At 41.4% G+C, this 24,127-nt stretch overlaps 1 protein-coding gene and 1 non-coding gene across 7 annotated transcripts in view; both read right to left on the bottom strand.

The window, feature by feature from the left end:
- Window positions 1-2,001: 2,001 nt before the first annotated feature.
- RPS6KC1 (ribosomal protein S6 kinase C1) overlaps window positions 2,002-24,127 on the bottom strand; it is a 216,641-nt gene continuing 194,515 nt past the window's right edge. For all 6 annotated transcript variants that reach the window (XM_075530269.1, XM_075530262.1, XM_075530275.1 and 3 more), the window contains 3 exons: window positions 19,003-19,085; window positions 17,889-17,984; window positions 2,002-2,945 (listed from right to left, as the gene is read on the bottom strand). In XM_075530269.1, the coding sequence (XP_075386384.1) occupies window positions 2,835-2,945; window positions 17,889-17,984; window positions 19,003-19,085 (290 nt within the window). In that variant the 3' untranslated portion in view covers window positions 2,002-2,834. The remainder of the gene's footprint in view (window positions 2,946-17,888; window positions 17,985-19,002; window positions 19,086-24,127) is intronic.
- Window positions 5,735-5,870, bottom strand: LOC142437695 (small nucleolar RNA SNORA15). The gene has a single exon (XR_012782228.1). It is a non-coding gene; the product is annotated as a small nucleolar RNA SNORA15 (small nucleolar RNA).

Raw genomic sequence — 24,127 nt, 5'->3', positions numbered from 1 at the left:
AGCCTTGGAAACCCACAACAGCAGGTCTACCCTGTCCTATAGGGTCCCTATGAGTCAGAAGTAATTCATAGTGAGCGCAATAGAGGACTATAGGGGCCCTTTGAAAGCAAAGAAGCTGTCTGTGCTTCTGCCAGACTTCTTTTTCTTTGGATTCTAAACTTAAAGGCAAGTGAATCCAATTAAAGCTTACTAAATGGAAGGTAGTCTTAATGGTCATATCTTGGGTTTTATTTTAAAACTTTGTACTCTTCAGTACATGTATTAAATCAAAGTAAAGCTCAACCTTAGTTCACAATAGCTCTGAAGGAAGGCTTAGGAACTATACAACATAATTTCTAACTATTTAAAAAAAGTGTAAAAGACAAGCTTAGAGTTCAGTTATTTTAAGTTGAAAATATTCGTGCCTCACATATCATTAATTCACATCAAAATAAAAGCAAATTTCAAAGAATGTCTTCATTTTTTTAACACTTACAAAGCTCATGTTAATTTGTGTGTGAAACAGAACTGGTGAATTTTCATATCTGACCCTAAGATGAGCGGCGCGTGGTAACCCATTTGGAAAAATGCCCTCTTATGACGTGCGTGGTGAACTAGTAATCAACGACACCAGCCATTTCACATAGAAGCAATGAGGAAACAACTGAACTGAGAAATGCTAAGTACAAGTTTTCTTTCGTGATTTCTGACCCATACTCCACTCTCTTGCTCAAGTCAAACATAAACAAAGCCACGAAAGATCGGCATATCAGTACAGCATTCGAGCTGTAACCACGACTACGACACACAAGCACCTAAAAATAAGACGTGGGCTCATCACCGCGAGGCCACTGATCTTGTGTGTTTCCTACTAGAATAATTCGCACCGGCCTGATTATGAACGATGCGTTTACATTCAGCACATGTTCTAATCAAACATATTGAGTGACAGAGAGCAAGAAGTGGAAACACTGGAAACGTTTCAGCAGACTGACAAAGCAGCCATCTGTTGACACTCCTGTCCTTTGCACCCCAGGGACCTTCCTCACACGGCAGGGCAGGGAGCTTCACCTTCGCTGTAAAGTCCTATTTCATGTCACAGGGCACTTCTGGAAGGAAGCTCTATAATGGCCAGCTCACAGTATTTGCAGATTTCCTACCAGCCCCAACAGGAAGTCATTCTTGTGTCTCACCTGCACGAGTTCCTGTTATGAGGCCAGTCTGGTGGTGAGCTGAAATGCAGCTCCTGGGAGTGATGTCATCTTGACTGGGCTCTGATCCTGATGACCTGCTCCCCAACCTGGTGTTGTTGCAGCCCTGTCACTGGGCTTCGGGTTATAAGGGGACCAAAAAGGAAAAGGGGGGGAGTAGCATAACAGAATCACAGAAAAACAAAAACTGCTTGCATGTTTCCTTTGTTTTCCCAAAGCCTTTTGTACTTCCATATGGATTTGACGGGAGAACCAGGGCAAGGGCACATGGCGGCTCTACAGATGTCCTTGCAGCAATGGTGGGCTCCTGCAGGGTCTCAGCCACCCAAGGAAGATGTAAAACAGGCAGCAAACGTTTGGTTAATTTTGATGACTGCCAAATTGGAAATAGTGGCCTGCTCTTTCTTCTGTGGACAAAGTGTAGAAAAAAGACGTAAGCATTTTGAAAACATTTGTGAATGTAACAAGTAGGAAATAATAACACCCACCAATGTGTGATCACAGAAATGCACGTAACCACAGAGACTGTCTTAACAACATGAAGAAATGGCAAATACACGTCTGGAGGTGCACGAGTACTCATATTCCCTTTATAGAATGTCAAGTGAGTTTGGAGGTCAAATCTGGAAATCATGTCACTGAAAATAAAATAGGATTGCCACTCAACTCCACTTCATGAAATCCTTTGCTTCTTAGTACACTGAGCTAAAAAGGCCAGGGAAGTTAAGCATAAGAAGACACAGAAATCGGCAACATTCCAAAGGAAAGGAACAGAAGTTTGTAAAAATAATTAAGCTAAGAAAAAAAGAGATTTAAAATTTTACCATATTTATTTTGTCTCATGATTCCTTCGTCCTTATTGATACAATTTGGAGAAATAAATAATCCATTCCCTTTTTGGTTGCGTGTTTACGTGTAAAGGTGGGATGAATGGAATATGAGTGAATAGGCAAGAGTGGAGGACATGAAAAGATGGGGAAAGGAAGTAAACCATGAGCGAGAAAGTGAGTGTTTTTATGAACGCCTTCTGTAAATAAGTAGGGCCACCCAACGACGGGCAAAGTTAACAGCATGGAATGCTTTCTTCTTGCATGAACTTCGGAAAGTATGAGCCCACATTCAAGATACGTTAATTGTAGAGCATCACGGTACAAGTTTCCTACCGGGTGTGTGTACATTCTTTATTCTTGCATCTTAAGTTCCACAAATGACATTATTCATGAAGCACTTTTAGTATATTACTCAGCAAGTAGTAATTTGTTCATATAAATCAATCTTGGTTAGCAGCTGCCACAGAGAGGTCCTTCTTCCAAGTGACACTCAGTTCAGCACTCAGAACAGCTTGAAGGGCATTCCTGTTTCAGTTGGGTTTGTAACGCAACTGCAGCACTAGGTGCAGAAGATTACAGGAAGATCACACTTTGGCAACAGAAGTGCGTGGAACATCCCCGTGCTATTCTAAATCTGCAGGCAGTTTGTGTAAATGTACTTTTATTGTTAACCCCTTTCTTCTCCCATTTCTTTCAACGTCTTTATTCAAATGACTTGGGTGTCCCATCGATGACTGTGAGACAGAGGTGCTTCTGTGCTGCCATGCCTGTCACAGAAGAGACCAGAGGGTGTGCAGGAAATCCTGCACTGTGTTCATCTCATCAGTTCTGCCCAATCCACTGGGGTAAAAAATGGATGAGATTTGATGTCTTCAACACCAGCCACCCCAGCACCAAGACGCTCCATGGGGTTGAACTGCAACAGCTAAAAAAGAAGAGTTGGGTGAATAGCAGAAATTCAACGGGCAAATCAAAAAAAGCAAGAATATATCAAAGAGCCGAATGACTGTTTCCTTGAAAAGCAACAACGTCTAACGCCACTGCAGCTGCTGGCAGGATAGTGAGGAAGACTTGAAGTTACGCTGTTGTTCCTTTATCTGAGCTACAACCCAGACCTATCACCCTAATGTAGTAAAATAGGCTATCAACTTCCTGTTTCCAAGGCACATTTTCAAGGAGCCTGGTGGCTAGTGGGTTACCCAATGGCCTGCTAACCACAAAGTCAGCAGTTTGAAACCACCAGCTGCTCCACAGGAGAAAGATGAGGCTTTTTGCTCCTGTACAGAGTTACAGTCTATCCTACTAGGTCGTTGAGTCAGAATTGACCGTGAGATTGAAATTAATGGAAGGCATATCTGTACACCGATTAGCTATTGCCCCAGTTCTGAGAGAACCGTGCATTCTGAGGACGAGTAGAGGAGGAGCAGACGTCTTTCCCTCGAATGAGCTGTACCTGCACTGGGACTCAATGCCCCCAGAGTCTGAGCAGCATGATACATGCAGAAAAGATTGAAGCTGGATCCACAAGCAACACCGAGGGAAGCTTCACTCAAGAAGGCAAATCAAATCAAATCATGAGGTACTGAATTGGGAAAATCTGCTGGAAAAGATCTCTTTGAAAGACTGAAAGCAAAGAGGTCATTGAAGACCTGATCCAAGCCATGCTATTTCCAACTGCTTCATGTGCGTGTGAAAGCTGGACAGTAGCCAAAGGAAAGTGGAAGTCTGTGAATTTTGGTGTTGGTAAAGAATATGAAATATACAATGGAATATGAGAAAAAAATGTTTTAATGTGTCTTGGAAGAATTACAGCCAAAATTCTACTTAGATGACAAGATTTCATCCACAGACTTTGAACATGCTATCAGAAGGGACTGGTCCTTGGAGAAGAGTAGTATGCTTGATAAGCTTGAGGGTCAGTGAAAAAAGAAATAAGATGGGTTGAAACAAGGACGGTACCAATGTGCTCAAACATGGGACCAATCAAATTGATGGCACACGTCCAGGTAGTGTTGACCAGGAACTGACTCAGTGGAATCCACGGCACCGTACTGCAACAGTCTGAGTGCGTTAACTGCTATTCTAAAGTCACTTTCTGTGACTTCTGATCCACGTGATCCGATAAATGAAACTTCTTCCACAGTAAGTATGATACATAATAGCAACAGGGCTGTTGGTGTGGAGATGCAGCCATATACAATTGTAGTAGACCCTGACCAGGCTGAAGGACTCTATGCTGAGCCATTTATGATTCCTCAAGTGTTTGCCCCCAGCTACACTGAGTGAGTTATTTTTATGCATCAACTTGGCTTGACTATGATTTCCAGTTGTTTGACAAAACACTAGTGGCTGTTGTCCATCACGCAAGCTAATTTAATGTAAAGAAAGCTCACCTTCCACAAATTAATATGTAATCAATCAGCTGACTGAAAAGGGAGTTTCCTTTGGGTGTGTTGTCTCCAGATTCTAAATCGTTATTTTGGCAGAATTCTCTCTCCCTCTACTCTGCACGCTTCCCATCATGTGACATACAGATTTTAGGACACAGGGTCATTGGTTTGGTTTTTCTGGAAAAAGTTGACTAAGATACTGAGGGATGACTTGTATACCATATAATTGATCTCCTTTATGTGTAAACTCAATGAGTTGTAGTAAATGTAAGGAGCTGCGTTCTCAGCCCTAACCCCGGGCAATCCCTGACCTCTTCCGGTCTCAATCAAATTGCCCCTGGATGCTTCATATAAGTAGGATCATAACATAGGCAGTCTTTTGGCACCTGCTGCTTTCATTAGTAAGATGATGTATAAAAATTCATACATATTATACCATGTGCCGCCTTATATTTATTAACAGTATTCGATTTTGTTGATCCATTCATCAGCTAATAAGCATTTGGGCTGTTTCTAGTTTGGGGCTATCATTACTCATGTTTCTATTAATAGTCACATATACGAAGGGACTTCAAAAAAGATCATGGGAAAATGAAATTAATAGATGAAAGATTATTTCCATTAACTTCTTGAAGTCTCTTTGTATTTGTGTAGACATATGTTTTTCCTGTTCTTCAGCAGATTGTTGTGTCACATGGTAAGGGCTACATTTAACTTATTTTAAAAGTTCAGACCTTTTCGAAAGTGGCTGGACCATTTAATAATCCCACCATCAGTGTGTATGCAGGTTCCAGTTTCTAAACATCCTCACCAACAGTTGGGACTGCCTTTTGAACAGAAGCCCTTCTAGGATCTAAGCATTCATATCGTATGGCTTTCATTTGTCCCCCTTAATGACATGGAGCCCTGATGGCACAGCAGTTAAGCCCTCTGTTGAGAGCTGGAAGGAGTGAAACCCCATTAGGCAGGCCAAGGGGGAAAGACGTGGGAGTCTGCTACCAAGCAAGCTTAGAGCCTCGGATAGTAAGATACTGCCTTATCGGGTAATTATGAACTTACTAGCAATATTTCATTTTATTATTTATGATGCTGTACATCTTTTCATGTCCTGATTACTCTTATACATGTCTTTTTGGGTAAAACTTAAAAGCATATATATTTCATATCAGGTCTGTCTTATTACTGAGTTACAAAAGAGTTCCTTATATATTCTGGATTCAAATCCTTTGCCGGGTATATAATTTACAAATATGTTCTCCAGTCTACATCTTGTCCTTCCATTTTCTTAATGGCATCTAAAGGGCAGAAATATTTGTGTGTGTGTGTGTGTGTTCACCTTTACAGATGATATGCCATGAAGAAGACACAGCACATCGGAAGTACGTTAAAGGGAAATGACACTGTGGCATGGTGTCTGGCTGTGTAGATTACGGATTAAAAAACACAGTATTCAGCCATGCGTAATATTTAATTTTAATGAAGGTAATTTATCAGTTTTTCTTTTATGGATCATATTTTGTATGTACTATGTAATAACTCTTTATGTAACCCATGTCATGATACTATCCTATTTTTCTAGAATTTTTGGTTTTAATTCACACAAAAATTTTTCATAAAGTTCAAGAAAAAATAGAATGTAAAATACTGAAAAATTTCCCCAAACTTTTTGTAGCCCCTTGTTCTATGAATGATTTTGAGTTAACTTTGTTTGTTTGGCATGTGACTATCTAATTTTCCAAGCACCATTTGTTGAAAATATAATTATTCCCCCCATCAGATAATCTTGTCATCTTTACTGATAACCATTTGACAACATAAGAGCTTATTTCTGGACTCTAATGTCTATTTCATAGATATATCTAGTCTTTACCTCAAGAAATAACTGCCTGAACATGGCTAATAGTAAGTTTGGAATTGGGCAACCTAAACCTTCTTTAATTCTGTTTACCTCTTCCAAATGTTTTTGAGATTTTAGGTCTTTTGCTTTTTCATATACATTTTGATAAGTTAAAGGCATATCCATTTTGTTGTTGTTTTTCAGAGAACCAATTTATGATGTCTTTACATTTTCTCTCTTGTTTTTCTTGGTTTTATTTCATTGGTTTGTATTTTCTTTCTCTTGCCACTTTTTGGAATACTTAGTTTCCCTACCCTCTCAATTTCTTATGGTACATGCTCAGATGGCTGATTTAAGATATTTCTTCGTTTCAAATATAGATGTTTAAGCTACAAATGTTCCTCTAGGCATTTATTTAGTTGTACCCCATATATTATCAAACAATAACAAATAAAACAACATTAGCAGCAGTAGCAGCAACAACCATGTGCATGGAGTAAAATCTGACTCAATTGCTGAAAAAAGAATTATCTAAAATGATCAGTTTTCAGCAAAAAATTACAAGATATATAAAGAAGTAAAAAAAAAACTACCCATACTTAAGGTAAAAGAAGTCAATAGAAATTATCTCTGAGCATTCCAAGATTTAGGAGGTAGGTACTTCAAAGTTGCTATTACAAATATATTCACAGAACTCAGAACTAAAAGAGGAGGAAGTGGGATAACTGATGTTATATTGTGGGGCTTACAATTAATGACAGGATTTGTCCTTAAACCTTCAACCTTCACCCAATTCACAACAAAGGTTAACCAAATAAATAAGTAAATGAAATAAAACATGACAACAATGAATCAATAAACAGATTCTCAATAAAAAACAAAAACCAAATTCACTCTCTATCGAGTCCATTCAAACTCACAGTGATCCTGTGGTACAGAGTAGAACTTTCCCTGTGGGTTTCCAATACTGCGAATCTGTACAGAGGCAAAAAGCATCAACTTTCTCCCATGGAGAAGCTGCTGGCCTTGTGACTAACAGCCCAATGCCTAATCTACTACATCATCAAAGCTCCATGATTTGCAATAAGGTGACAGGAATTATATATTAAGAAAGTAATTGAAAAACTTTACAGGAGGACCCCAACAGCAAATTTGAGATACAAAAAGGATCAGTGAACTTGAAGATATAACAATAGACATGATACACTCTGAAAAACAGACAGAAAAAAAGACTGAAGAAAACTGGAGAGCCACAGGTACTGTACTGTGAGATAATACCGAGTAAACCAGTATGCATATATACCAGGGGTCCCAGAAGGAAAGAGAAAAGTCAACACAAGCATCTGAAGAATAATGGTTGAAAACTTCCCAAGTTTGGTGAAAAACTGTAAAAATTAACTTCTTTCCCGCTCCTTCACATTGTTAGCTGCGGGTATTTCCCCTCATTTTCTACCCCTTTGGTCTTCCTAGGGGTCACTTTGGTGTCTGCATAGCTTCCTCTCAGCCAATGATCGAAGAGAGATGTGTTCAACCACCTTAAGCCAGTGCAACTTCCTTCCAATGTCTCACAGTGGGTATGTATTTATAGACTCTCTCAGGCCTGTGTTATCGCCTCGTTTTGGCTTGGCCCCTTCCCTGCTCCTCTGCCCAGATCGTCATGGCCTACCCCCCTCTGGCTGGCAGACCTCTATGCCTGACCAAGTGGGAGGGAGAACTAGAGCAATTCCAGACAAGAAAGCCACGGGCTCCTACTGTTCTTTCCCATAGTTCAGCAGTTTCAAACATACGTGCTTTACAGATTGTTCCATCTCGGTGATCAATTTCCAGAGAACTTAAATGGGTGTTTATTCCACTTTGTCCAACTCTGCAATGCTTTTATTTGGCAATGAATGTGCCAACCTCCTTCTTTAAGAATATTCCTATAGTAGATATTTTTCCTACTATTCAAATTTAATTAAAATTTCCAATGATTTTTTTATTTCCATTTTTCTTTTACTTAGGATTCACTAATTCAATTATATGTATGATAAATATCATTGACTACATCTTATGTGCCAATCCACCACATTTTTTCTCTCTTCAGTTTATTACCAGCAGTTGCCTGACACATATGCGAGCAAAGTACAAATGATCATACGGTATGAGCTTTCAACACTGTTCTGACAGTAATAATAATAATAAACATTTATATACCACTTATTGTATACTTACTGTAAATGTGTAACATAGTTCAGTTCATTTCACTCCGTTCATCAACTATGAAAAGCTACTATTATCTATATTTTATAGATGAGAAACAGAAGCTCAGTGAAACTTAACAAACTTGTTTAAGATCAGACAGCTAGTAGAAGTGTCCGACAGGATTTGAATTCAAGCAATCTTGCTCAAATCTAAAACTAACAACATATGCCTTATGAGTGTTTACTCTGCAAAAGAAATTTCACTTGATTTTCACATGTCCAAATTCATATGAGTAAAGGTAAGCTTCAAAGAACTATACTGACATTCTACTTGAAATTAATGTGTCAAGGATGCAAAAGTGACCATTAAATCTAATTGCTCAAAGAATTTTTATATTAGAACATGGCTAAAATGTGTTAAGAGAAAAATCTGCTATTATACTGCCAGCTTTTCACATCATAAGGATACCTTAAATGTACCAAATCCATTTTCAAAATCAGATTAAGTCGTGGTTGCTGATTGAAATGTGAATAATGCCAAACATTATAATCTAACATAAAATATTGGTAAGAATTTAATATATGCACAGTATTGGATATTTTTTATTACAGAAAACATACAAAGTGTAAGTTGTTTCTTCTTTGTTATAGCCTCTCTACCTCTATTCTTCCCAAACTATGGTTTCAAATATGAAATTCCAATGAAGCTTCCTGTTTAGATGGCAACTAACATCAACTCACTTTGTTCATGGAGTATTCCATAACAATTGCAAGTATGTATCTACCCAATAAAAGTGTAATTGTTTTACTCATGACTACCTTGCTTACTCTGCTATGTTCAATAACATACCAGCCTTAAGAGAGATCACATAGAGAAATGAATGGCTTAAAAAAATGTCCCAGCCAGCAGCAAACCCAGGACAGCCACTGCCAGCATCCAGTGCCCTGCACAGCAGACAACAGACTGAGCAATAGAGACAAAGAAGTGTGTTATGAAGGTTTTCTTCTCATATAAGGTGGCTTCACAAAGTTCAGCGGTAAAAAAAAAGTGGATGAAAACAGTGGAATTTTCTGCAATTTTTAAGCCTTCTCTGATAATCTCTCTTCTCTGACAAAGCAAGTGTGACATAATTAATTAAACGTACACCTAGGAGAACAAATATACATGCTGGAGATTTATAAAATGTGTCTTTCAAGGGAGGGGGTGTGGGGAGGGAGGGGAAAAAAAGAGGACCTGATGCAAAGGGCTTAAGTGGAGAGCAAATGCTTTTTAAATGATTAGGGCAAAGAATGTACAGATGTGCTTTATACAATTGATGTATGCATATGTATGAATTGTGATAAGAGTTGTATGAACCCCTAATAAAATGTTTAAAAAAATGTGTCTTTCAAAGTAATACTTCTTTAAAGTATGGACTGTGTTTACTTGACCCCACCATTCCCTTGTCTTGGGCAGATCACTGAAGCATGGGTACCAGCGATTAAGAAATCTCGGAAAAGAAGACAAAGCTGAATGACCACAGAGAAGGAACTTCCCAAAGCAAAAGACGGGTTTCCCCGTGAGTTGCTAAATGGCATCTCTGACCCATGAGGGAATGGAAGAGGAAAATCAAAATGACAAATGGCTAATCATGCCAAGAGACCCCTCTTCCCTTTCCTGATGATGCTTCCTCCACATGAGTGGTAGCTTCCTTGGCAGGCCGATGACGGAAAGCTGATTTACTATATAAGCTACACATATCTGTATTGGGGGGCATAATGTACTTTCAGGCCTTAGAGTTACTATTGGGAATGCCATTACTATAATGATATAAAAATGATTTCTTCTTTAAGGGGAAAAAAGATAGCAGTTGCTAGGCTTCCCTAAATTATTTATCAAAATAATATTCGGCATTTACTTTATTGTGCCACAACAACTACAAAGAAAACAGGGGAGAAGCTGTCCTTTTCTCTTATCAGAATCAGTTGATCAGTCATGTCCTGGTCTTCTTTTGCAACGTGCGCTTGGCATCCTCGTCTCGGGATAGTTTACATAGTTTAAGCAAATTAACCTTTCTGAACCATAACTCCTTTTACTCTTCTTCTCAAAAACTCCGAATGTCAAATTTTATGAAATTGAATATTATCACTCTACCTTGGTGTTCATGGTTTAAATAAGAAAGGAATACGTCGGGGTTTTACTCTTTCATCTTACTTATCCAGTCTGTCTTGTGAGCCAATCATCCGAGAAGCTGGCTTATGTGAAGAAGAAGACAACACCAGGATTGGAGGAAGGTTTATTAGCAACTTACAATACTGCAGAAAACACAAGCCTGCTGAAAGTGAGGAAGACTGGAAGCACTTGCTGATGAAGAACAAGGATCGCAACCTTCAGTGTGGATGACAGCACAATGTAAAGAAGACCAGAATCCTCACTAACTGGACCAATAGGTCACATCATGGTAAATGGAGAAAAGATTAAAGTGGCAGGGTTTCATCTTGCATGGATCCACAATCAATGCTCATGAAAGCAGCAGTCAAGAATCAAGCTATACATTGCATTGGGCAAATACTGAAGATTTAAAGAACTTACTTTCAATAAGTGCTGAACAGCAAAATGTGACAGAAGTAGGTGCACCTGAGCCAAGCCATTGTATTTTCGATTGCCTCATACACCTATGGAAGTTGGACAATGAATAAAAAAGACCAAGAAGAATTGATGAATTTGAATTGTAGTGCTGGAGAAGAATATTGGAAGCACCAGGACTGCCAAAAGAACAAACAAATCTGTCTTCAAAGAACTACAGCTAGAATGCTCTGTAGCGGCAAGGATGGCCTTGGACATGTTGTGAGGAGAGGCCCATCCATGGAGAAGGACATCATGTTGGGTAAAGCACAGAGGCATTGAAAACAGGAAGACCCTCCATACGAGGGATGGACAACAGAAAAGTGGGTGAAGGGAGACGTCGGACAGAGCAAGACATGACAAAATAATAATTTATAAATGATCAAGGGCTCATGAGGGAAGGTGAGCGGGGAGGGAGGGGGAAAATGAGGACCTGATGCCAGGGGCTTAAGTGGAGAGCAAATGTTTTGAGAATGATGAGGGCAATGAATGTACACATGTGCTTTATACAATTGGTGTATGTATGGATTGTGATAAGAGTTGTATGAGTCCCTAATAAAAACATTTAAAAAAAAAGATGGACTGACACAGTGTCTACAATAGGCTCACACCTAATAACGACTGTAAGCATGGTGTGGATCAGGCAGCGTTGTTTTGTTGTACAGGTCATTATGAATTGGAGCCAATTCAGAGGCGCCTACATTCACCCTTGTATTCCACCTTCCACTCCAGATTCCTCTCATCCCTATAGTCAGCCTTCCACTCCAGATTCCTCTCATCCCTATAGGCAGACGTCTTCCACTCCAGATTCATCTCATCCCTATAGTCAGACGTCTTCCACTCCTGATTCCTCTCATCCCTATAGTCAGACGTCTTCCACTCCTGATTCCTCTCATCCCTATAGGCAGACGTCTTCCACTCCAGATTCCTCTCATCCCTATAGGCAGACGTCTTCCACTCCAGATTCCTCTCATCCCTATAGTCAGACGTCTTCCACTCCAGATTCCTCTCATCCCTATAGTCAGACGTCTTCCACTCCTGATTCCTCTCATCCCTATAGGCAGACATCTTCCACTCCAGATTCCTCTCATCCCTACAGTCAGACGTCTTCCATTCCAGATTCCTCTCGTCCCTACAGTCAGATGTCTTCCATTCCAGATTCCTCTCATCCCTACAGTCAGACGTCTTCCATTCCAGATTCCTCTCATCCCTATAGTCAGACGTCTTCCACTCCAGATTCGTCTCATCCCTATAGGCAGACGTCTTCCACTCCAGATAACTCTCATCCCTATAGGCAGACGTCTTCCACTCCAGATTTCTCTCATCCCTATAGTCAGCCTTCCACTCCAGATTCCTCTCATCCCTGTAGGCAGACGTCTTCCACTCCAGATTCCTCTCATCCCTATAGTCAGCCTTCCACTCCAGATTCCTCTCATCCCTATAGGCAGACGTCTTCCACTCCAGATTCCTCTCATCCCTATAGTCAGCCTTCCACTCCAGATTCCTCTCATCCCTATAGGCAGACGTCTTCCATTCCAGATTCCTCTCATCCCTACAGTCAGATGTCTTCCATTCCAGATTCCTCTCATCCCTACAGTCAGACGTCTTCCATTCCAGATTCCTCTCATCCCTATAGTCAGACGTCTTCCACTCCAGATTCGTCTCATCCCTATAGGCAGACGTCTTCCACTCCAGATAACTCTCATCCCTATAGGCAGACGTCTTCCACTCCAGATTTCTCTCATCCCTATAGTCAGCCTTCCACTCCAGATTCCTCTCATCCCTATAGTCAGCCTTCCACTCCAGATTCCTCTCATCCCTATAGGCAGACGCCTTCCATTCCAGATTCCTCTCATCCCTATAGTCAGACATCTTCCACTCCTGATTCCTCTCATCCCTATAGGCAGACGTCTTCCACTCCAGATTCCTCGCATCCCTATAGTCAGACGTCTTCCACTCCAGATTCCTCTCATCCCTATAGGCAGACGCCTTCCATTCCAGATTCCTCTCATCCCTATAGTCAGACGTCTTCCACTCCAGATTCCTCTCATCCCTATAGTCAGACGTCTTCCACTCCAGATTCCTCTCATCCCTACAGTCAGACGTCTTCCACTCCAGATTCCTCTCATCCCTATAGTCAGCCATCTTCCACTCCAGATTCCTCTCATCCCTATAGTCAGCCTTCCACTCCAGATTCCTCTCATCCCTACAGTCAGACGTCTTCCATTCCAGATTCCTCTCATCCCTATAGTCAGACGTCTTCCACTCCAGATTCCTCTCATCCCTATAGGCAGACGCCTTCCATTCCAGATTCCTCTCATCCCTATAGTCAGCCATCTTCCACTCCAGATTCCTCTCATCCCTATAGTCAGCCTTCCACTCCAGATTCCTCTCATCCCTATAGTCAGACATTTTCCACTCCCGATTCCTCTCATCCCTATAGTCAGACGTCTTCCACTCCAGATTCCTCTCATCCCTATAGGCAGACGCCTTCCATTCCAGATTCCTCTCATCCCTATAGTCAGACGTCTGCCATTCCAGATTCCTCTCATCCCTATAGTCAGACATCTTCCTCTCCTGATTCCTCTCATCCCTATAGTCAGCCTTCCACTCCAGATTCCTCTCATCCTATAGTCAGCCATCTTCCACTCCAGATTCCTCTCATCCCTATAGGCAGACGTCTTCCACTCCAGATTCCTCTCATCCCTATAGTCAGCCTTCCACTCCAGATTCCTCTCATCCCTATAGGCAGACGTCTTCCACTCCAGATTCCTCTCATCCCTATAGGCAGACGTCTTCCACTCCAGATTCCTCTCATCCCTATAGTCAGCCTTCCACTCCAGATTCCTCTCATCCCTATAGGCAGACGTCTTCCACTCCAGATTCCTCTCATCCCTATAGGCAGACGTCTTCCACTCCAGATTCCTCTCATCCCTATAGTCAGCCTTCCACTCCAGATTCCTCTCATCCCTATAGGCAGACGTCTTCCACTCCAGATTCCTCTCATCCCTATAGTCAGCCTTCCACTCCAGATTCCTCTCATCCCTATAGGCAGACGTCTTCCACTCCAGATTCCTCTCATCCCTATAGGCAGACGTCTTCCACTCCAGATTCCTCTCATCCCTATAGTCAGCCTTCCACTCCAGATTCCTCTCATCCCTATAGTCAGCCTTCCACTCCAGATTCCTCTCATCCCTATAGTCAGACGTCTTCCACTCCAGATTCCTCTCATCCCTATAGGCAGACGCCTTCCATTCCAGATTCCTCTCATCCCTATAGTCAGACATCTTCCACTCCTGATTCCTCTCATCCCTATAGTCAGCCTTCCACTCCAGATTCCTCTCATCCCTATAGTCAGACGTCTTCCACTCCAGATTCCTCTCATCCCTATAGGCAGACGCCTTCCATTCCAGATTCCTCTCATCCCTATAGTCAGACATCTTCCACTCCCGATTCCTCTCATCCCTATAGTCAGACGTCTTCCACTCCAGATTCCTCTCATCCCTATAGGCAGACGCCTTCCATTCCAGATTCCTCTCATCCCTATAGTCAGACGTCTTCCACTCCAGATTCCTCTCATCCCTATAGTCAGACGTCTTCCACTCCAGATTCCTCTCATCCCTATAGTCAGACATCTTCCACTCCTGATTCCTCTCATCCCTATAGTCAGCCTTCCACTCCAGATTCCTCTCATCCCTATAGTCAGACGTCTTCCACTCCAGATTCCTCTCATCCCTATAGTCAGACATGTTCCACTCCTGATTCCTCTCATCCCTATAGTCAGCCTTCCACTCCAGATTCCTCTCATCCCTATAGGCAGACGCCTTCCATTCCAGATTCCTCTCATCCCTACAGTCAGACGTCTTCCACTCCAGATTCCTCTCATCCCTATAGGCAGACGTCTTCCACTCCAGATTCCTCTCATCCCTATAGGCAGACGTCTTCCACTCCTGATTCCTCTCATCCCTATAGTCAGCCATCTTCCATTCCAGATTCCTCTCATCCCTATAGTCAGACGTCTTCCACTCCAGATTCCTCTCATCCCTATAGTCAGACGTCTTCCACTCCAGATTCCTCTCATCCCTATAGTCAGCCATCTTCCATTCCAGATTCCTCTTATCCCTATAGTCAGACGTCTTCCACTCCAGATTCCTCTCATCCCTATAGTCAGCCTTCCACTCCAGATTCCTCTCATCCCTATAGGCAGACGTCTTCCACTCCAGATTCCTCTCATCCCGATAGGCAGACGCCTTCCATTCCAGATTCCTCTCATCCCTATAGTCAGACGTCTTCCACTCCAGATTCCTCTCATCCCTATAGTCAGACGTCTTCCACTCCAGATTCCTCTCATCCCTATAGTCAGACGTCTTCCACTCCTGATTCCTCTCATCCCTATAGTCAGACGTCTTCCACTCCAGATTCCTCTCATCCCTATAGTCAGACGTCTTCCATTCCAGATTCCTCTCATCCCTATAGTCAGACGTCTTCCACTCCAGATTCCTCTCATCCCTATAGTCAGCCATCTTCCACTCCAGATTCCTCTCATCCCTATAGTCAGCCTTCCACTCCAGATTCCTCTCATCCCTATAGTCAGACGTCTTCCACTCCAGATTCCTCTCATCCCTATAGTCAGCCTTCCATTCCAGATTCCTCTCATCCCTATAGGCAGACGTCTTGCACTCCAGATTCCTCTCATCCCTATAGTCAGACGTCTTCCACTCCAGATTCCTCTCATCCCTATAGTCAGCCTTCCACTCCAGATTCCTCTCATCCCTATAGTCAGACGTCTTCCACTCCAGATTCCTCTCATCCCTATAGGCAGACGCCTTCCATTCCAGATTCCTCTCATCCCTACAGTCAGACATCTTCCATTCCAGATTACTCTCATCCCTATAGTCAGCCTTCCACTCCAGATAAAACAAAATTTTTCTTTCCCAAACTGAGTCTTGCTGACTCCTTTGTCTTTGTTCAAGTTATTCATCTCACCAAGGTCATTGTCTCCATATTCAACTTGGACATGCAAAAATGTTGTTTAAAAGTGCAGTAAAAATAACACCCGTGCACAAAAACTTTCCTGATATAACCACCATTATCGACTATAATCCTGCTTGCTCCTGATTTGCCAACGTATTTCTTAGACCTCTTTGACAGACCTTGTCAAATTCTGGCTTGGAAATAGGTATTTGTGAGCCTTATCCTGGGAGTTTAAAGCACTGTGCCTTATAAACAGTAATTGTTGAATAATTAAAGTCACTCTGCAAGAGACTGTTAAGTAATTTTATCCTTAATACTGTATATACTTGTGTATAAACCAAGTTTTTCAGCATATTTTTAGTGTAGTTTTTGTGGTAAAATTAGGTGACTCAGCTTATATTCGGGTCGGCTTATTCTCGAGTATATACGGTATCTTCCTCTTCCTCCTTTGGCTTTTGTCTTTAGAAAAACAAAAAATACTTTACTTTCCCAGATAAAACAACATAATTGATGTTTATTAAGCAAACATTTTAGAACTTGACCTTTTCCTTTATTTTTTTTATATAAGTATAGAGATAGTTGGCCTGATAACTTTTGATCTGCAGTGAGTCTATCAGACCATGGTAATACAGTACACTCAGCAGTACCCACGATTCAAACATGAGCATCTGACCATGCCTTATGGAGAATCACTTTAAGATGCGCCCTGGAGTTCCAGGCTAATTACCAATAATCTCCTTCTTCAAAGCTTTTACCAGTGTATTACTTAACAACAAGGTCAAGTTCCATTGATGGATGAAGCTAAAGTAGTGACCTAATGTGGTGAGATTTTCTAAGAATACCTCTCTCCCTAGCAATCGGGGAGCCCATATATAACTATAAAAATAAAAGGCTAAAAGTATAAGATTACAAAATATAATTGCAACAAGAGAGTAGTCCTGGTATTTAACACAATACCAGTATTTAAATTTTATATAGTCACAAATATATGGAATTAACTAGACAGGAGCCTAGATGATTTTTTTTTCAATCTAATGAAGCTTTGACGGTCCTTTCTAATTATTCACTACTTATTTGATAAAGTAGAAGCCCAGAAATACAGAGGGTTAGCAAGAAAGAAGAAGACTCTCAATGAGATGAGACGGATCGTCACTGCGCCTACAGCAATGCGCTCACAGATAGGAACAATTGTAAGCATGGTCCAGGATGAGAAAGTGGTTCATTCTATTGGTACAATAACAGTCACTGTGAGGCAGGACCAACTCGGTGGCACCTAACAACAATGACAACAACAAAAATACATGGCCTTCAGAGCATGTGCATGGGTATAGATCAGAGCTGGAAACACAGGGGATCCAGGACCAATCAGCCCCTCAGGACCCATATTGAGAGTAGCCATACCAGGAGGGGAAGAGGAAGGTAGGGGGAGTAAGGGGGAACTGATCACAATGATCTACATATAATCCCCTCCCAGAGGCATGGAGAACAAAAAAGTGGGTGAAGGAAGACATTGGTCAGTGTAAGACATGAAATAATAATAATTTATAAACTACCAAGGGTTCAAGAAGGAGGTAGGGTGGGAGAGGGAGGGGGAAAAATGGGATGGGAAGCTGATACCAAGGGGTCAAGGAGAAAGAAAATGGTTTGAAAATGATGAAGGCAACAAACGTACAAGTGTGTTCAACACAACGGATGGATGTCTGGATTATGATAAGAGTTGTATGAGCCCCCAATAAAATGATAAAATATATATATACATTGTCTTAAGACAACTCTGCATTTATGATTATTAATGAGTCTTTCTTTTCTTGATGGTGTTAGAGTTGCAGGCTCTGCTAATGTGCATGGTTGATATAGCTATCCACTAGGTCAATTCAATTACCTGTTGAATGAGTGAGCGAGCCTCTTCTGAGACACATTCTGGCATGTTCAGAGTAGTGTGAGTATTTATTCCTGCTGGATGGCACTCAACCAGCGTCTGAAACAAGCAATCAGGTACATGTCTTATCCCAAATCACACCATATTCTACTCTCTCACAGGACTTATGGACAGCGAGCACAGAGAGCTCAACAACCATCTTAACTGAAGGTACGGGCATCGCTACAGTTCTACCGACGCAGTGTAGCATGAGGGGATGAGGGCTATCAGCCTACAGACCACTAACTCGGAAACATGAAACAAAGGCAGATTCATGAAGATTTCATCTTAAGTTTATTGTATTATTTCAGCGATATTGCCATGCTATTAGCCCATGGTTATCAAGAGAAGGGCTTATAATAGAAAAACTTAAAATTCTCCTCAAAAATACTAAAAAGGTACTTGCTAGCTCTCCATTTTAAAAATGTTCTTAAAAACTTTCAAAATTTCGAATCTGTTAGTTATCATGGCACTTTGTAAACTACACAGAAATCCTAGAAAGTGGTGATTATCTACTTTTGAATGTAGGTGATTATTTATAAAAATGCAATTGTTATACAGAGAGAGTATAATGAATTCTCTCTTCAAGCTTAAACCGGGAGAAGAAATTTTTACAGTATGTAAATTTTTACAGTATGTAAAAATAGGAGATATTACCTTTAACATATATAGTAATTTTTTAATGAGAATTCCTTTCTAATTTCAAATGTTTTAAAATATTCAGAATTCATAAATGCACCATACAGCTGTATGAATCCTAGATGTTAAAACTGAACCACACAATCATAGCAGAGGAAGAGAAAAAAATTTTGCATCTTACAGCTCATTATGCAACATTTTGACATAACAAGAGTTTTACAAGCAATTTATTTAATGTAACACAATTCAACTTAAAAAGAAACAAAATCTGGAATCTTGGTAAACTTGGATTTGCCTCTGCTTCTTTTTTTGGATCAAAGCTTTTCTCGCTTCATCCCTGATCTAAAAAAAAAAAAAATACAGGCAAAAGCTAACCTTCTAAATCTGAAATCAAGGAAGCACCTGGATCCAGGCATTAAACGGCCAGGTCACTGCTTACCTTGCCAGTGAGAAGTTCAAAGAGCACAGCACCCAAGCTCCACCAATCGCAGGCTTCAGTTTCTTCTGTGATTGCTCCAACCTCTAAACACACCAAAAAAAGGTTGATATTAAAATTCCAAAGGTCAATTAAACTTTGAAAATTAACATGTGTTAGCAAGGTGACCTTTTTACTGCTGAGAGAGCATTTACAAAATACTACTGGGCTTTCAAAATTCCTGAAAGTTACTTATCCCCTTGGTCACCTACTGTGGTTGCTTTTTTTTTTTTTGGACACAGCCATATATTAAACTGAGACATTTGTTCTTTATTTGATAGAAGGACACCTTCAAGATGCTGCTGTACTTAAAACAGTTCCAGGAACCTACCAGGTCAGCATTTTGCTTCATTTCAAATTTGAGAAAGCACAGTCAACGCTACCTCGGAGGGGGAGGGGGTTTAATGACATTCTTTTTGTTTCGAAATAAAAACTCCTTTTAAGTTCAAAAGAAACTTTACGAATTATTTAACCCAATATTAATTATCCTTTTACCTGCAAGTTAGAAGCCAGAGAGGTGATACGTCCTGTCCAAAATACAGAGAATCCACAGCAGAACTAAGACCTAGTTTACGGTTGCCCTTGTTTCCTCCTCTGCTGGGGTTTCAAAGGGTTTCACTACCTTTCCATTCCATTTCCCACTAACTTGTGGAAGGCTTCCTACAATCGATTATTTCTGGTTATAGCACAAATAATTGACTTATATTCTGACTTCTATCCATTATAGAAGGGCAGCAAAAAAATGCAAATCCACACCTTTTGTGCAGAAGTAGCTAGAATGGTTGTAAACCACAACTGGAGCTACTGGCTACGATAAAGGCTCTTATATGATCTATCAATCGTTCTAAGTGCATCTGCCTTGCTCAAGGCTGTGGCTCCCGTCGTGGGATTCCCTCCCAATCGGCAACCATTCTGTGCTTCACTACTGTGGAGGCTTTTAGTCCTTTCATCATGGATGACACTCGAGTAGTCACCATCTCTTTTTGCTATCTCCCATTTCTGTTCAACTAATGCCCACAACTCAGGACAATGATGTTCCGAATGTGCACCAGGTTAAAATGTGGACAAACAGCAAGTGGGCCTGGTACTCGGGTGTCTAGTCACTTAACAGAAGGTGGGAGCAGCACACAACTCATAGCTTGAGCATGACTGCTTAAAGTTCAGGTCATACTATGGACTCCCGTCTCCGACAAAAAGAGCAAAGATCCACTCTGATGCTGATTCCAACAACACTCTTTTAGATCTGTGTGCCTCTCCTCTTCCTCCAGATTTTCTATCAAATTCTAGGCCTCAATGCTCATGGAAGCAGTAATCAATACATCAAACCAAGAATTACACTGGGCAAGCCTGCAGCAAAGATTTCTTTCCAGTGATAAAGAGCAAGGATGGCACCAAGACATGCAGAACCCAAACCATGGTTATTTTCAATGGCCTCACATGCATGTGACAGCTGTACACAGAACAAGGTGGACCACAGAAGAACTGATGCGCCAAATTATGATACTGGCAAGGACTACTGAATGTACTCTGGACTTCAAGGGGAAAAAACAATCCTGGAAGAAGTACAGCCAGAATGCTCCGTAGAAGAGAAGATAGCAAGTATCACCAAACTTCGGCCATGTTATCAGGTGAGACCAGTCCCTAGAAAGGACATCGTGCTTGCTAAAATAGAGGGAAACGCAGAAGAGGCTCTCAACAAGATGACACAGAGGCAGCAACACTAAGCTGGAGCACACACTTGTGAGGGTGGCGCAGGACTGGCAGCGTCTCATTCTGCTCTACCGCAGGAGGCTTTGAGCTGAATGGACCTGACTCAGTGGCACGTAACCACAACTGGTAGGCCTACACAGAGCTCTGCACGAGCACATGGCTGCTTACTGAAAGTCACTACAGGGAGAAAGAGATGGCTGTCTGCGTCCTTCAAGATGACAGCCCTGGAAACCCAATGGTGCAGTTCTCCTCCATCCTAAAGGGTCGCTATGAATCAAAAGCGACACAAAGGTGGCGATTTAGTTTGGTTTCTGGGTTGTGCCGCCCCAAGCTCTGTCATGCTGCCCCCTATCCAGTCTACCCCCTTCAAAAGCTCTTCTTGTCCAATCATAACCTGCATTGTCTAGCTATGTAGCTTTTCTAATGCCAACTACTGCTTGCCAGAGTGAGTTTTATTTCTCCTAGAACCAGTTGCAATTGTAAAAGAGCTGTGTGTCTAACAAGCAAATCTAACAATAGGAGCAATTCTACCTGTCACATAGCGTGGCGATGAGTCAGAATTGACTAGTTGGTGGTGAAGTGCTCATTTTTGTTTAATTTTGTTTTGTTTTTCATATGCTGGGTAAAGGAGCCCTGATGGTATAGTGGGTTACATGGGCTGGTGACCGGGGAGGAAAAATCAACTATTCCCTAAAGAAAACAAACACCCAGACTTATTTCAAGGGAAATTCAGAGAACAACAGTGACATCCACGATTCTTGGAGCTCTGTCGCTGAGTCAAAGAGCTGGAACTAGTCATGCTACCATTGGCGACTGGCCGGGTAAATCACTAAGGTTCTCTGACCCTGAGGGCAGCCAGACCACTAGCATTCTTCCTTCCGCTTATAATTTGTAATGTTATGATCCTGACAATGTTTTCAAAAGCACTCGTGAGCCTGTCTCTTAACTTCTTCTCCCTCCATTAACCTAAACTGGACAGCGAGCGGGACTGTGCTAAGACAGAGCACCCCTCAGTCTTGCTCCATTCTCTCTTTCCTATGCCCAGCCACCCTCCCCTTTCCTTACGACACCAATCACGTGGTGGCAAATGACATGACGCAGTGCTCCTAATCGAGACATTACCGTCTTTTCATCTACTGGAGACGCAAGAATCAAGTTGCAGCTTCGATTTCAATCCATCCAAAAAACTTTTCAGGGCACCAAATGTGTGAAACACCATTGAGTACAATTCTAGAACTGTCCTTTTACCACCCAAAATTCTGATACTCGAGCCACAACTCGAGAATCCTATTGGTTTATAGCAGGGATCCAGACGGTCACACTGCACAATTGAGTAAGCAGGTTTAAATACAGGAATAAAGTTATGACAGCTTTGTCTGTGCTTGTTTACTCATGTTTAACACCTCATAGAGGACTCTTCAGTATGCCCGGATATTTTTCAGAAAAAAATGGTGCTTCCTTGGTAACCAAGCTTGTCAAAGGACTTTTAAAAGCATAGAATAAATAAAACTTTTATGATCTTTGTAACAATCGTATGGACTCTTCAGTCGGAGTCTGGTAAATCTCCACTTTATAGCCATCGAGTTATAGAGTGTTGGTGCGTGCCATCGAGTTGATTTCAACCTAATAGTGACACCCTGTGGCAGAGTCGACCTGCCCCAAAGGGTTTCCGAGGCTGAACTCTGGGAGCAAATGATAGCCAGGTCTCTTCTTCTGGGCAGAGCTGGTGGGTTTGAACCACCAACCTTACTGTTAGCAAAGGCAAAGCTTAGCACTGTGCCATCAGGGTGCTTTAGAGACAAACAATGTTTCACTGAGCTGCTAACCACAACATCCGTGGTTCAAACCTAGTTGTTCTTTGAGAGAAAAATGAGCCCGTCTACTCCTGTAAAGACTTAAAATCGCAGAGAAACCCGAAAGGGCAGTTCTACTCTCGACAACAAGGTGTGCCTGTGAACCAGAACCACTCGATGGGGGCTTTTTTGGTTTTAAAGCCTGACCCTACAACTGTAACAATAGGCCCAACTCCTAAAAACGCGAAGGAAGAACCCAACAGAAGGCTTACACTCGGGCCAGAACTATAGGGGAATTGAAGGGACAGCAAAGCAAGGGTCACACTTCAGTACGAAAGACCACGTGACTCCGGTCCTGAAATCCTGGACCTAAAGGGCACAGGCCCTGCTTTCAAGGACTAAAGCACGTAAACCATTGTTTAGACATGACCACCTCCTGAAACAAAACACAAATGTCAACACACACATGGACACAGATAAAACCGTGCCAGAAATGCTAGAGAAGCCTTGAAAATGTGGGCTAAACTCACGTTTTAAATGAGTTTCACCCTTCCTACAAAATAGAGATTAATCATACAGCATTTTAGGCAACTAGAGCGTCCTTAATACCCCAAATTCTAGGTTTACTTTTCTTCAAGAGACGTCACGATTAAGTTGCTGGGTAAATAATGGAACCTGGACTTTCACTTTTCAGCTCTTTGATGGATTTGGTAAGGAACACTATTCGAAATGGTGACGCCTCTTGACTGCTCCCTGGTGGCTCCACTGTGGGAGGCCCACCCACACCATCCTGCCCGGCCTCGCCCCACTCAAAACTCCTCCAGAGCAAGTCCATCAACTCCCTGGGCCTCTTTGGTCACTCCTCCTCCCAGGACACTGTACTTGATAAGAGTAAATCTCAAATTTTCTTCTTAGAGAATTCTACAAATTCTTGTTTTGATTAGCATATGTATGTAAATATTTCTTCTGAATTATCTACCTTACCCACCGTATATACTTGTGTATAAGATGAGTTTTTCAGCATTTTTAATGCAGTTTTTGTAGTAAAATTAGGTGTCTTGGCTGATATTCGGGTCAGCTTATACTCTAGTATATACAGTATATCTTTTTTTATAAATAAAATTTTAGAAGCCTTTCTCTCCCTTACCCCACAATATTATAACTAGGGAGCTAATACTTAAATGTCATATAAAAGTTCAATGAGAAAGCAGCTCTTCTTACAAATAACGCATTTATGATATACTCAAATTCAATTAATCCTGAGGTTCTGGAAGAAAGTCTCATAAGTAACACTTGATCCAACTGTCCGAATGATGGGACAGACTTGAAGCCATAGGCCTATAACTCACTACCAGTGAATCCATTTCAACTCACAGCTACTCTACGTAATATATTAAAATGAGAATCAATAGGAAATATACATTCTCTGGAAGGCAAACATGTTTTCTAATTCCAAAATTTATGCCTTTTTTCCTAAAATTATTTTAAAAATCTGACTTTCAGTATCTGCCCTTAATATCAAATTCTCTTTGGGGGAAAAGAAATAGAAGTAACAAACATAACTATTATGACCAATGGGATCTTTG

The sequence above is a fragment of the Tenrec ecaudatus genome, chromosome 1 (assembly GCF_050624435.1).
Source record: "Tenrec ecaudatus isolate mTenEca1 chromosome 1, mTenEca1.hap1, whole genome shotgun sequence".
In the NCBI taxonomy this organism is placed as follows: Eukaryota; Metazoa; Chordata; class Mammalia; order Afrosoricida; family Tenrecidae; genus Tenrec; species Tenrec ecaudatus.
The sequence above is the reverse complement of the archived record's forward strand: the minus strand, read 5'-3'. Positions and strand labels throughout refer to the sequence as shown.